This window comes from Ailuropoda melanoleuca, chromosome 5, assembly GCF_002007445.2.
Source record: "Ailuropoda melanoleuca isolate Jingjing chromosome 5, ASM200744v2, whole genome shotgun sequence".
Classification (NCBI taxonomy): Eukaryota; Metazoa; Chordata; class Mammalia; order Carnivora; family Ursidae; genus Ailuropoda; species Ailuropoda melanoleuca.
Window position 1 is genome coordinate 2,173,432 of NC_048222.1, and position 14,372 is coordinate 2,187,803.

The 14,372-nt window shown below is 46.0% G+C and overlaps 3 protein-coding genes and 1 long non-coding RNA gene across 5 annotated transcripts in view; 2 read left to right on the forward strand and 2 right to left on the reverse strand.

Annotated features, from left to right (window-relative positions):
* The window catches only part of LOC100481535 (histone H2B type 1-C/E/F/G/I), a 16,991-nt gene extending 12,721 nt beyond the window's left edge, over nucleotides 1–4,270 (forward strand). The window contains exon 2 of the mRNA XM_002928525.4: nucleotides 4,089–4,270. The gene's annotated coding sequence lies outside the window, so the exon portion shown is untranslated. The remainder of the gene's footprint in view (nucleotides 1–4,088) is intronic.
* On the reverse strand, nucleotides 1,276–7,534 carry LOC117802195. 2 transcript variants are annotated; one of them, XR_004625250.1, is made up of 2 exons: nucleotides 7,384–7,534; nucleotides 1,276–1,876 (listed from the first exon to the last, which is right to left on the reverse strand). It is a non-coding gene; the product is annotated as an uncharacterized LOC117802195 (long non-coding RNA). The 2 variants fall into 2 exon arrangements; XR_004625249.1 differs by lacking the exon at nucleotides 7,384–7,534 and adding an exon at nucleotides 2,222–4,092.
* A 3,607-nt stretch (nucleotides 7,535–11,141) lies between these two features.
* H1-6 (H1.6 linker histone, cluster member) lies at nucleotides 11,142–11,792 on the forward strand. Its single transcript, XM_011236399.3, is given in 2 exon segments — nucleotides 11,142–11,725; nucleotides 11,728–11,792. Coding segments are annotated over 2 exon segments (636 nt in total). The 5' UTR covers nucleotides 11,142–11,154.
* A 2,224-nt stretch (nucleotides 11,793–14,016) lies between these two features.
* On the reverse strand, nucleotides 14,017–14,372 carry LOC100481285 (histone H4). Its single transcript, XM_019809268.2, has one exon. The coding sequence runs from the start codon at nucleotides 14,346–14,348 to the stop codon at nucleotides 14,037–14,039; it is 312 nt and encodes a 103-aa protein (XP_019664827.1). The 5' UTR covers nucleotides 14,349–14,372; the 3' UTR covers nucleotides 14,017–14,036.

The window sequence follows — 14,372 nt, forward strand, 5'->3', positions numbered from 1 at the left end:
TTTCCATTTTCTCTAAATACAATTATTTTCTTTCTTGTTTTATGTTTACTGTTTAATCAAAATCACATGTGTCCATGGCCTTAAAATGAATTTTTTTTTCTGCAAGTCTCATTAAAAAAAAATCCCAGTAGCCTCTTCTCACCTGTCTCCCAACTGCTTTAACTGTTAACTATTTCTATTTGATGACTGCTACTGATTACATCTTTGATTATACTTACATTTATTTAAATAATGTGCTCATAGTGTTCCAGTTGTGTTTCTAGTTCTCCATAGAAGAACAGAATTGTTTTTTAGCCCTTCTCCTCCCTGCAGACACACACACCACACACACTTCCCTCCCCATATTCTTCCTATACAATGATATTACAGTGTTGGTCTGGATCAATATATGGCCTTTTATATTGCTATGAGGTTAGAGAACCCTATTTCCAGCTGAGCCATATGGTGAACTACTGTTACATTTCCTTTCTTATATTCATTTTTAAGTCCCTGGAGTTCTTTCTCTTTCTCTCTTTCTTTCAATTTTTTTTTTTTTTTTTTTTTTTTTTTTTTTTTTTTTTTTTTTTTTTTTTTTTTTTTTTTTTTTTTTTTTTTTTTTTTTTCCCGCCAAATGTTCAGCATGCTCCTTGCTCCGTTTGCAATTAATTGTTACTACTCATCTAGTTGTCATGTCCAATAGGCTCTGAGCTCTGATTTGGTCACAGGGTATCCCCAGGGGCTGTTACTGGGCCCGGCACATAGTCAGTATACATAAATGATTGAATGAATCAATTCATTCAATAACAGTTTTGAATGCCTACTGTGTGCCAAGTTCATGTGGGCAGAATCACAAAATCCCTTCCCTCAGGGAGCTAGGACTCTGGGAGGGTAAGACTGGAAAACATAATGGATAATGAAAATCTCTGGTCTGTTGGAAGGCAAGTGTCGTGGAGAAAAAACCGAAAAACAGAAGAAAGCAGGATTAAAGCAGTGAGGGCAATGAGGAGGGGCCACGATGATGAACCCAGGAATGAAATTCTGGGCAGGCTGCCCCAGTGCGCACAGGGCTTGAAGGAGCCAGTGTGTGGGGTGGGAGCTCTGGTGTCTGGCATTTGCTGGGGGAGAACATTGCTGATCATGGACTAGGAGACCGGATCTAGGATCAAGGGCTACTGTGAAGGGCAATGTGGAGTCCGCGTCACTAGACAAGCCTCAGGTCAAAGTAAGGTCTCTGATACTTTGTTCTATGGAACAGATCCCCCAAACTTAGTGGCTAGCCACGACAGAAGGCTCTCAGTCTGTTACACAATGTCATTTAATGTCCGGTCACAACGAGGCAGTAGCACGTGGCTCCATGTCTTTCAGGGATGGTTCCTTCCAGCTTGTGCCTCGGATATCCTCGGGTCTCAGAGCTCTTGCGGGAGCCTCGGCATCCGGCCAGCAGGGAGAAACGAGGGTTTCGTGGGCCGGCCTGGAAGGGGCACACATGATCCTGTCCACAGTGTTTTGACCAGGACTCAGTCATCGCAGCACTGAGCTGCCAGGGAAAGAGGGAAACACAGGCGGGGCCGGCAGAGAAAGAGCCAGTGAATGCAGGGAAAGCAAGCTCTCCGGAATCCTAAGATCTGGTTCCCTTTCCGTGTGCCCTCTCTTCCACCCCCGCCCCACTTCCTCTTGCCCTTCTGTCCCTTCTAGAGGCCCCACAATGGCTTTTCATCAGCCAGTGACAACGGCCAGCACAGAGAGAATGAGGACAGAGTATTGGGGTGGTATAAGGAGGGGAAGTTTTCCTTTTCTCTCCCAGCCCTGAAGGCCCATCGTCCGGCTCTGTTCCTCCACCTTCAGTGACTGTCCCTTCGGAAAGGGGCGACTCGCCGCCATCGTGGAGCTTACATCTCTGCTGGTGAAAACAGACAACAAATAGTAGTTACCACACGTAATTACATAGAACACGAGAAAGGAATAAACACTCTGGGGAGGTACAAAGTACAGCAGGGAAAGGCAGATCGGGGGTGGCAGTAAATGTGATTTTTATATTTTCACTAATGAAAACACTATCACAACAGTTGCTAACACTGGGGTAGCACAAAGCGTGTGCAAGGCACCATTCTACATGCTTACTCTATCAACTCAACGAATTCCCAAATCTGATAACATGTTAGCCAGAAAGCAGATCGGGAAGCCCTTGGAAGAAGAACCAGTAAGGAAGGAACAAGGAGAGATCAACGCCCTGCTGTCCCACCTGCCGACCGTCTGGAGTAGCTGTCACTCCTTCTCTGCTACCACAGTCAGTGTCTTCACTCGGGTGTGAGCTTGTGAGGTCGCGTGCGAGCGTGAGCACCTGGAGGGAGAGCTGCGGTTCCTTCTAGCGCAGGCCTTAAATTCGGGGCCTTTTCCACGGCGTTTAAGACATGCTGTGGCATGAGTCATTGTTAAGACTCTTACATTCGAAGTGACAGTAAGTCTGCTAAACGCGCTATGGGAACACCGGGGCTCACATCTCGAGTCCGCAGAGGAGGTCGGTGGTTTGTGGGGGAGACTGCCCCTTGCCAGCTCAAGAGAGAGGACCGCCTTCCCCTTGCCCGCCCCACCACTACCACTGGGCTCGGCTTCAGGCAAATCTTGATTAAAACCTGCCNGGGGGGGGGGGGTAGTGGGGGTGGGCGCCCCTGGCTCAGTCGTTAAGCGTCTGCCTTCGGCTCAGGGTGTTGTCCCAGAGTCCTGGGATCGAGCCCCACATCGGGCTCCTCCGCTGGGAGCCTGCTTCTTCCTCTCCCACTCCCCCTGCTCGTGTTCCCTCTCTCGCTGGCTGTCTCTCTGTGTCAAATAAAAAAACAAAACAAAACAAAAAACACAAACCTGCCCGAATGTGACTGCAATGGCACTTTTATAAATACATACAAAACAGGCAGCACAAATCTTTGTCTTTGTGAAGTGAAATGATCACCTGGGTGTTAGCTGAGTCCTTAGAAATTCGCCAGGCCAGCGAACACTTGCCTGAGAACCCCGTATCTCCCTGCCCAAGTAACCTATCAGTCCACAGGTAGGAAAGGGGATTCCCTAATAGGCAAACCCTGGTACCTTTTCCTGCATGGGATTCGGACACCTGCAGGGGATAAAATCAGGTTTGTCTTTGTTTGCTTGACAAGAGGAGGAGGAAAAGTGCATTTTACAACACCCCCAGAAACAGACTAAGCATTTATTTGGGTACATTTCCATCAGATATGTTTCATCTAACTTATTTAAAAGCTCATGGGGGATGACTTCAGCCGTTAGCAGCCCAGAGGGACGAGCAGCTGGGAGAAAGGTGGCTTCTGGGAACAGTTTCAACTGCTCCATGTGGGAATAACAAGCTCGAACTCTAAACTGTGGTCATATAAGGACCTTCCTCGCCCCCCACAGGCAGTTCCAGCCGTGGCTCACCCCAAGCACCCCACCTTAGACAATGCCCGCTCCCTGGGCTTTGTCACTGTATCTCCTACGTGAAAAGCCCTAACCTGATGAATTCCTACTCGCCCTTCAAGACTTGGCTCAGGGGCGCCTGGGTGGCTCAGTCGGTGAAGCGTCTGCCTTTGGCTCATGTCGTGATCCCAGGGTTTTGGGTTTGAGCCCGAGTAGGGCTCCCTGCCCAACGGGGACTCTGCTTCTCCCTCCCGCTGCCCCTCCCTGTGCTCTGCGGGCGTGATGCTCTGTCTCTCAAATTAATAAATAAAATCTTAAAAAAAAAAAGACTTAGCTCAAACGTAACTTAAAGGACACTGGCTAGACACAGTCATCCTTTATTTAAGAGCGTACACAGGCCCCAGGGCTGGAGGCTGTGAGTTTACTACGGAGGGTCACTATCCAACAGCTGCGGCACCGGGAAGCTCAACCTTCATTTTCTCATTTACGCAGCGGAGAGAATGATCATTGTAGGCACCTCATAAGGTTGCCACGAGATTAAATGCATTGGTGTCTATAAAGTGCTTAGAACACCGTCTGGCATAGAACAAGCCCCCAGTGAACTTGGCCATCTCCATTATTGCTGTTGTTCTCAGAGTCCAGTCCAGTATCAGGTATCTGATGAATTATAGAAGTGAATTGATCAGTTCATCTCTCTCTTTTCACAGGAGGAGCAGCTGGGTTTTAGACATCTTCACCCACCACTGGTCACGGCTAAACACCATTGCATCTCACATATAAAACAACAAGTGACGCTACGAGAAGATAAATGGAAATATTTTTAATAATCACGGAAGGATCAGTAAGAACCTGGCTAAAAATTTTTTTCTGAGTATAAAAATATTAAATGTTTATTGTAGAATTTTATAAAAAGAGAAATATATAAAGAAGAGAATTAAAATAACTCTTAGTATCTCCTTTTAATATGTATATGACAAATACGGTACAGGTGAATGTGAATACATACGTTACACCTGTGATGCATACACAAAGCGTATTTAAGTACCATGCCATATACGCACATATAGAATTTTCTAGGTAACATGCTTAGAAACCCAATTTTTGACGGATGTACCATTACTTACGTAAATAGTCCTGTGTTATTAGCTATTTAGATTGAGTTCTATTTGTTTTTACATTTTTTCAAAATTATTAGATAATCTCTACACCCAGCGTGGGGCTTGAACTCATGACCCTGAGATCAAGAGTCGCATGCCCCTCAACCGAGCAAGCCGGGCGCCCCCTGAGTTTCATTTTTATGCATTTGAGATCAAACAGATCACATATCTTTGCTTAAATATGTGATTATCTCTTAAGATAGACTTCTACAAGTAGAAATACTAAATCACAAGGTCACCACAGTTCGCAAGACTCTTAATGTATACATTGCCAAATTGCCATCCAGAAGGACCATGCCCATTTATAATCCCGACATTTTATGAAAATCCCTGGTTTATAGCATGCATATTTACACTGAGAATTTTTTAAAACATCGTTAACCTGACAGACCAAAAAAATTTTTTTGAAATGTCATTTCCCTCATTATTAGTGAGGGGATTTTCCCCCATGTTTTCCTGAGCCATGATCCCATAAGAAACGAACCGCTGCCCATGATCGCAGTCATTCCATGGAAGGTACCATATGGAGAATAAGCAGGCTCTTAGGTTAAGACCGGAAACTAGGATTTAGCAGGTTCTCCTCTGCCCAGAAGGCTGCTGGATTAATAAACCGCATTGGGCTGTGTGCGTAACTGAACATGCTTTTACCTACATCATTTCTTACAAGCCTCCTGACGACTCCATGAGAAAGGTGTCGAATGTGGATTGAATTCTGTCCCCCCAGAGTTCATATGTTGAAGCCCTAACACCCAATGTGACTCTAGCTGGAGCTGGCTTTAGTAGGTATTCAAGGCTTAAGTTATAAAAGTGAGGTCCTAATCAAATTAGATTGGTGGGCTTGTAAGAAGAGGGAGAGGGAAAGATAGTTCTGAAACGCATGCTGCAGAGAAAGGTCATCTGAGGTCAGAGCGAGAAGGCAGCCATGTAGAGGCTAGGGAAAGAGCTCGCACCAGAACCTGACCACGCTGGCACCCTGATCTCAGATTTCAAGTCTCCAGAGCCACGAGGAAATACATTTCCATGGTTAAAGCCACCCAACCTACAGTATGTCGTGCCGGTAGCCTGAGCGGATTGAGACAGCGTCGTCGCCGTGACTTACAGCCAAGGGAAGGGAGTACGACAAGGAGAAGTAAGGTGACGTTTGGCCATGATCACAAGAGCCAGACACAGGCAAGGTTGGAAGTCCACCCATTTCTGCTTATTCCCAGACCAGGGCTCCCCCATTCCACCCGCAGACAGTAGCCTCGGAGGGTCAAGAGCCACGAGTTTGAACCAGTATTAGACTAAGTCTTGTCTCCAGAAGATGGATGTTTAATCTTAAATAAACATGCTCTGACAGCTCGCTTATGAAAACTGTTGAACTTCATGCAAAACTAAAATGCAAATTGTGGGCAAAACCGATTTTGCCTACCCAGTGGAAAATGACATAAAGCCCAATGATATCCTTAGAGCGTTGGGGTTTGTGTGTGTGGTGAAGCAGGCTCTCAGATTGGTCCTAGAGTAGGGCCTCGGGTAAATAAACTGGAAAGACATAGACTGTGAACTGTTTATTTATTTTTTAATATATTTTTTAAAAATTTATTCATTTACTTGGGGGGGTGGGCAGTGGGACAGAGGGAGATGGAGGGATAGTCGCAAGCAAACTCTGCACTGAGCGTGGAGTCCCCCCTCGGGGTTCGATCTCATGACCCTGAGATCACCACCAGAGCCGAAAGCAAGAGTTAAGCGATTAACCGACTGAGCCACTCAGGCGTCCCTAAAATGTTTATTTTTTAAAAAAAAATAAAGAAAATATAGGACATAAAGGTGGAAATTAGATTGACTATGTGTCCATCCATCCATTCAATCGTTCTGCACAGAATTGAGCCCCTCCCACACACCAGACACTGTTGTGGAAGGATTCAGTACCGTGCACGGCAGACGAAAATCCTGGGTCCATGAAGTTGGCATGCTCGTGGAAAGGTATTAGCCCCTGAATCAGTTACAAATGCACTGGGCTGCATTTCACAGAAATCCATATATACTGGGTTAGCTAGAAAGAGACTTGTTTTTCCCCATCAGCAGGAAAGCTCGGCTGGTTTGTCAGGGGGCGTGGGGAGCGGCCAATGCTGCCCAAGTGTACAGGTTTCTTCTAGCATCCTGTACTCTCGACCCTGAAGTTTTCACCCTCCATGTCATTCTCAACCTCATGGTCCTCTTTAGCAACTCTGGAGGGCGAATGTATGCTCCAGACTGGAAGAAGGGTAAGATCAAGGGGAAATAGGCATGCACCATCTGAGTCTACCGAATTACTATTGGGAAGTTAAAAAAAAAGAGTTCTTGCTTTTTTCCTGGTGATTCCATGTTCTGTATTAAAGTTCAACAGAAAATTCACCCCAGGGGCGCCTGGGTGGCACAGCGGTTAAGCGTCTGCCTTCAGCTCAGGGCGTGATCCCGGCGTTACGGGATCGAGCCCCACGTCAGGCTCCTCTGCTATGAGCCTGCTTCTTCCTCTCCCACTCCCCCTGCTTGTGTTCCCTCTCTCGCTGGCTGTCTCTATCTCTGTCAAATAAATAAATAAAATCTTTAATAAAAAAAAAAAAAGAAAAGAAAATTCACCCCAAGTTCTAATGCTTGTGTCTCTTTACTTTCAAAGACTGGCTCATTAGCATCTGGGGAGCTTGGGAAAATCATTTCAGTTACCTGGCACTGAGCTGTTCACAGAAAGGTTTTGGATATCAGTCTATGTTGTTAGCAGTATACGTATGAGTCACAAATTAAGAAGCAGCGTGATATGTGTCCTTGTTTACATTTAAAGAGCTAATAAGAGAGGTCGGAATGTCAGGAAGAACAGAAATGAGATGACCTGAATGGTTCCTCCAGCACTTTTCCAGTTCCACAAGCAGCTTTTTCTTCAAGGGCAGGCGCTTCCAGTGCTTTCTAATTAGATAGTGGTGGGTTTCAATCCTCTGTCCTCTGAGAAGCTTCTAGAACTCCTTCAGAAGATGTGCTGTTTCCTAAGGAGCAGCAGAAACAGGCTGAACAAGTCATTCAGGTCCAACTGACTCAACCGAGGACACCTTCCTGCCACCCTCTCTCACAGATATTTCTCTTGTCTTGGAACTCTGGGCAGATTATTGTTTGGGGCATTAATTTCAGCACCAAATAACTGTCATTGCATATATTTAAATCTCATCTCCCAAATAAGGGAAATGGTGATTTCTTTAGTTTGGAGACCATGTAGGACTTTTTTTTTAATTTAAAAAAATGTCATTTTTATGTCTCTCAGCCCTGGAACAGCATCATACCTGCATTTGATATTTAATACTTGATGATTTTAGAGACAATGTTTACAAACCATGGAATTATACACATGCCCTTTCTACAGAGCAAACAAAATAATTACTCAATAGCCAAGCAACCAATCAATCAAATAGAGTGATTCAAAAAACAAGGAGGTCAGTTGAAAAAGAGGTAAAGCTAAATATGAAATAATGTTTGTTAAAGATAGATGAAACTGTCTTTGAAATGAAGTTCAAAAATAGCTATTGAAAAAAGAAGAAACATATGAAAAAAGGATAGCAATTTTAAAAGGTAGGTTTAAATCTTAGATCCTAGGAAAATCCAAGAAGCGTGTAGGACAGACATGCTGGTATGTGAAAGTCTGCTAATCTCACTGAACATAGTCAAAATCTGTAGATGCCTTTATTTTATTCACACACACCCATATATAGAGAAATATAGTGTAAACATTTTTTACAACAGACTAGAATGTTAAAATAATATTAAAAATGGGCTGTATGGTTTCCATATCATGAGAGAGTAAATTTATTATATTTTTTGAGGAAAACTTTCTTTTATTTTCTTTGCAACTGCTTCCCTTGCTTTACTATGCAGAAGTTAGGCCAGCGAAAGTCGATCTAAGGAAATGTTAATGGCAGTATTATTTCAATAATGAAAGTTCAGAAGGTTAACTTTCCCACAATAGAAAATTTGCCAAAATAAAATTACAGTGCTCCACAAAAAATGCTATAAAAATGTAATTAAACATGAACAGCAGTTCTTGACATATTAAGGAGAAAAAAAAATAACCTAACACAGGTGATGTCCATAACTAGCCAGAGCCTTTTGAAGCCAGCCTCTTGCTTACTAGCTCTAAGAACGTGGGCTCATTTTATGATTTTTCTGTGACTCAGTTTCTTAACTACAAAATTAGTTTCTATACTTTCTCATTTTTTTTTTTTTTTTTTTTAAAGATTTTATTTATTTATTTGACAGAGATAGAGACAGCCAGCGAGAGAGGGAACACAAGCAGGGGGAGTGGGAGAGGAAGAAGCAGGCTCATAGCAGAGGAGCCTGATGTGGGGCTCGATCCCATAACGCCGGGATCACGCCCTGAGCCGAAGGCAGATGCTTAACCGCTGTGCCACCCAGGCGCCCCTATACTTTCTCATTTTTTAACAAATTCATTTATTTGAGAAAGTGAGAGTATGAGTGGAGGGGCAGAGGGAGAGGGAGAAGCAAGACTCTTCACGAGCAGGGAGCCTCACATAGGGCTCCATCCCAGAACCCTGGGATCATGACCAGAGCCAAAGGCAGCCGCTTAACCAACTGAGCCACCCAGGTGCCCCAATACTTTCTCATTTTTTTGAATGGGGAAACTTGGGATGATGACTGACACAGAGTAATAAGCACTGTGCGTGTGTGCGTGTGTGTGTGTGTGTGTATGGTAGCTTTTATATTTCCAATGAAAATATGAATCATGGTTTTCTCTGGATCTTAAATTATGGAATGTAAGAATTTTTTAAATTCTCCAATTCTTTGTTACTTTTAAAGCAATAGAATGATATGTTCTGTCAACCTATAATTATAAGGATCAATCCACTTCACAACCTGACCCCTAAGGGCAAGTACTCAGGGGTCATAGAGGGTCAGAAAAACCAAACACATGTTAAAACATAGGGTCCTTGGTAAGATGCACCTGTAATCTCCCTTAGAAGAAAGATTTTTGAAACTGAGGGTCACATTAGTGCATTATTGCCTTGTGAAATCAATCCCATCATTTGCAACCAGCATTGAAAAAAATGAACTAGATTAGAATGTACCAGAACGCAAGCACTTAAGTTGGTATTGTTTCCTGAATTTTTGTTTCGCGAGTGTGTGCTTTGTGAGACACAGAGAGACAGAGACTTTGCAACCTCACTCTGCAACCCAAAATTGGAAAGTCTCATCATTTGAATTCTGTTTCAGAAATATTTCAAATGTAGAGTCTCTCCTTTCTCATACTGTTTCCTCACGTGAAGCCCTTGTCTTTCTCTCGAGACTGTTGTTACAGATTACCAGCCTCTGACACCGGGCCCTTTCCAACAATTATTTTTATGTGAAAAGTCTAAAACCAAGACAGCTACAAGAACAATACACAATCCTCCCCTTAAACACTTCGGGTCGTTCCCCAGCCTGCAGCACAACAAACTTCTCTGGCAGGCACTGGGGGAATCTCCGCAAGATGGTCCTTTCGGGGTTCTCCTCTGCTGAAGCCTGGACTTTAGCCACACTGCTCTGCTCTCTCAACGTCCTCCTGGAAGGTCTGGTCTTGATGAACAAGCTCCTATCTGGACCTCTTACGAAGGCAAGTCCGAGGACAAGCCCAAAAAAGCACGCAGGACCAATGACTCCTTCCAATGACCCCTTTCCCGCAGCTTTGCAGGCTCCTGGGCCAGCCCAGTCCTGCTGGAGATCTGGGGCTCTGGTTCCCACCGAGCTCCTCCGCCTCCCGTTTTCGAGTTGAGAGTAGGGACTGTGTCTTTTTCTCTGTGCACGTGCTTGGCGTTCAGGAGGCAGAAGGGGGTTGCGGTGAGGGTGGGGTTTGGCTTAATGAGACCAGAAGCAAGATTCAGTTGAGGACACCAGCCACGGAGGTGACCTGATTGGGGTGCACGGATATCACGTGCTAGCTCCACGTGACTTACTGCCTTCGCGAGGGCGATGCGTCAAGCCACAGGGACTGAGGACTGGTTTAACTCACAACCCACACGCCTCAGAGATTACGGTTCCTTAGATTGTGTTTGCCCAAATAAAGTCGTACTCTGCAGTTTTTAGACAATTCTGTAAGCATCTCCTAAGCACGCAGTGAGACATTTAAGGGATGTGTTACTTCCTTCATATACATAAATAATTTTCAATAAAAATCAATATGTGAATAATTTATTTTCTCCACCGATTGGAAGTCAACTGCTCGGAAAAGCACTCAGAAGAGCTGAGGTAAACAGCTCGCTCAAAATTACTTTTAAATTTACAAGGAAAAGAGGAAGTTTTCTTCTTCTCCCTGAATTTTGCTGAAAATCGGGAGCTTTGTCTAATAGTGTTGGCATTCGGGGTCACTTTTCATCAAAAGGTTAAAAGGCGCGTGAAATCCGAGTCTCCACGGACTACCCAGCAATAGTGTGGACGATTCTGTTCCAAGGATTTGTGAGGGATCCAACTTTTGCGGGTAAAACAAACACAAATGCTCCTCCCTCGAGGGGCGGGGCGGTGCCCGGGTGATGCACCAATCACAGTGCGCCCTGCCCTATATAAGGCCTTGAGGCGCCCGCGGCGTTTTGCTTCTCGGTGGTCGCCTGCAACTTGTCCCTGTGCGATGTCTGAGACGGCTCCAGTAGCCACAGCTGACACTGCCTTGGCGTCTATGAAGAGTCCCCCCGCGAAGAAGAGAGGGAAGAAGCCGGTGGGCCTGCCGGGCGCTAGTCGCAAGGCCCCGAGCCTGTCCGTGTCCAAGCTGATCACGGAGGCTCTCTCCGTGTCTCAGGAGCGGACAGGCGTGTCCCTGGCCGCGCTCAAGAAGGCGCTGGCGGCCGCCGGCTACGATGTGGAGAAGAACAACAGCCGCATCAAGCTGGGCCTCAAGAGCCTGGTGAGCAAGGGCACCCTGGTGCAGACCAAGGGCACCGGCGCCTCGGGCTCCTTCAAGCTCAACAAGAAGGCCCTTCCTGAGCCCACCAAGAGCAAGGTCAAGAGGCCGTCTTCTGCCAAGGCGAAGAAGCTGGTCTTATCCAGGGATTCGAAGTCCCCGAAACGTGCCAAGACCAACAAGAAAGCCAAGAAGCCCAGTGCCACGGTGGCGCAGAAATCTGCCAAGAGCGGCAGGAAGGCCCAGGGAGCCAAGGGCAAGCAAGCACGGAAGAGCCCGGGGAAGGCCAGAGCAGGGAAGCCAAGGCCGGGAAGCCTAAGCTGAGCCAGCAGAAGACTAACCCGAGGAAGGTGGGGTCCAAGAAGTAAGCCGACAGAAACTCCATTCTCAACCCAAAGGCTCTTTTAAGAGCCACTCACGTACTAGAAAAATGGCGTGACACTGAAAACTTCTAGAAGCTTGTAGATGGGTAAACTGAGTGGTCTTCTCAGTAAATTCTATTGTAGGGAGTAAAAAGGGTCTCGTCAGACAAGTTACCGATTTCAAAGGTTTCATTTTTTGTTAAGATTACTTGACAGTGAGAGGAGGAACACAAGTGGAGTGGGAGAGGGGGAAGCAGGCTCCCCCCTGAGCAGGGGGCCCGATGTGGGACTCGATCCCAGGGCTCTAGGATCATGAGCTAAGCCGAAGGCAGACGCTTAACGACTGAGACAGGTGCCCCAAGGGTTTCAGTATTTGCAAATCCTGTTGCCTTATCCAAAAATAGGTTGCACACTACCATTCCAATAGGGCACGTGGCCTGTGTAGCCACCATACTCCTGGAAGGACCAACGTGTAGGCCGATAGCTAGCTATGCACAAACCTAGCTAATTTCCAAGGGCTTAGATTCCCATTGACCCTGTTACATGGTGCTGTCGTAACCACGATTTCAGAACTCCTTGTCCACAGCTTTCTGGGAGTCAGGATATAGGAATCCAATTGTAACAAAATTTGGGTTGGAGGAATTTTAAATGTTTGGAGTTTTCCATTTTTTAAGATTTATTTGAGCGATAGCACCAGCATTGGGGGAGGCAGAGGGAGAAACAGGCTCCTTGCTGAACGCAGAGATTGACCAGGGACTCCATCCCAAGACCCTGAGGTCATGACCTGAGCCAAAGTCAAAGAGTCAGATACTTAACTGACAGAGCCACCCCCGGCGCCCTGACTTTGCCATTTAATAAATAGAAATAAGTATCTTAAGTTTACAGTTGAAAGAATATTGAAATACAGTTTATCCTCATTTCCAAAATACTGTATTGTCCCATTAAAGAAACTCGTTTGATAATATTAGTCTAATGTAATTTTATGTGTTTTCTGAAGAGAGTGGATAGGCTTGTCCAGATTGTGTTCTACAGGCTTAAAAATACTAAACGTTTCTGGAAACATAGGGGCTACAAAGTTTTCAGGTCCCAAACTGAACTACATCACAAAAACTACTTGGGAAATTCTCACGGTCTGAGTGAAGGCATCTTTTTCATTTTAAGCAAAATCAGTTTTTCGGCTTTCACTTAATTTGGGATTTAGCATTGTTAAATATTATTATAAATACTAAATTCATACTGTTAATCTTATTTTGGGCCTCGGTATTTGGGGCAAGCTTTAACAACGCCCAATGCGAAACTAACACATTTTCATGTACAAGCTTGTACTACAGATAACTCACTAGGGCCTAGCCTTTCTAAACTCATTTCTGTAATGGGGTCTCTGACAGTTCTTTTATATAATGGAAAACGAATAAACATAATGGTTAAAAGTTGTATACAATCAGCCGCAGCCCGAGTCTGGCTTCCACATGGCAGCCAGTTGCCCTTTCAGGTTGGAACCATAGCGCAGGAATAAGCTTCACTTGCCTGGCAAGGCCGTGAGTCCTTTGTCCGACTGCCGCGCCCAGCAGTGCACCGACCTCAGACCCCCGCCTGGAAGCCGGCAGGTCCCTGGCACTGCTCGAATCCGTCGAGAACTGGCCCCCGCGATCCTGGGCGCCTTTGTTCCTCGCGCCACTTTAGCGCCTGGCATACAGCGGGTTAAAAACAAAGCAAACCAACGAAGCTTTTTCTGCCAGTTCCGGGGACAGATATTACACCCTTTAAGCCAACAGGAAAATGGTGCTGAAATCCCACCCTCCCCATTTTTTTCCTGCAGTACAGCGAGTATCATCCAATCAGAGCTTGTCCCCAAAGGACATTCTTTTACACAGAAGCTGGTGTGACCCGAGAGCTTTGCGCCCTGGACGCTGCCGGCTCTGCCCTCATCCAAACGACCCAAAAACGACCTAAGTCGGGATGCTCCCGATTGCATAAAATACTCATTTCTGTCCTGAAACCATTTCATTGCCACCGTGTAACTGACCGCTTTTTTAAAAAATGGGTTTTCCGCAAAACTCTAAGTATGCTGTGGTGTAAATATCCCGTGATCTGGATTACATCGCTGCGTAAATGGTAACGTACTTCAAACTTACTAACCTTTCACTACCCCAAACTTATTTCTACTAAGCACAACAGCCCTTTAAAGTGATTTTGTGGGCGGCCCTGAAAAGGGCCTTTGAGTTTGGAAATACGGTGGGCTGTGGGTGCTCAGCCCCCGAAGCCATAGAGGGTGCGGCCCTGGCGCTTGAGCGCGTAGACCACGTCCATGGCCGTGACGGTCTTGCGCTTGGCGTGCTCCGTGTAGGTGACAGCGTCCCGGATCACGTTCTCCAGGAACACCTTAAGCACCCCGCGGGTCTCCTCGTAGATGAGCCCGGAGATGCGCTTGACGCCGCCGCGCCGGGCCAGCCGCCGGATGGCGGGCTTGGTGATCCCCTGGATGTTGTCGCGCAGAACCTTGCGATGGCGCTTGGCGCCCCCCTTGCCCAGGCCCTTCCCACCCTTGCCTCGACCAGACATTGCTATCCAAGTGGCGGTCTCCTT

Coding starts and splice junctions, on each gene's coding strand:
- LOC100481285 (XM_019809268.2), bottom strand. CDS start 14,348: ATGTCTGGTCGAGGCAAGGGTGGGAAGGGCCTGGGCAAGGGGGGCGCC.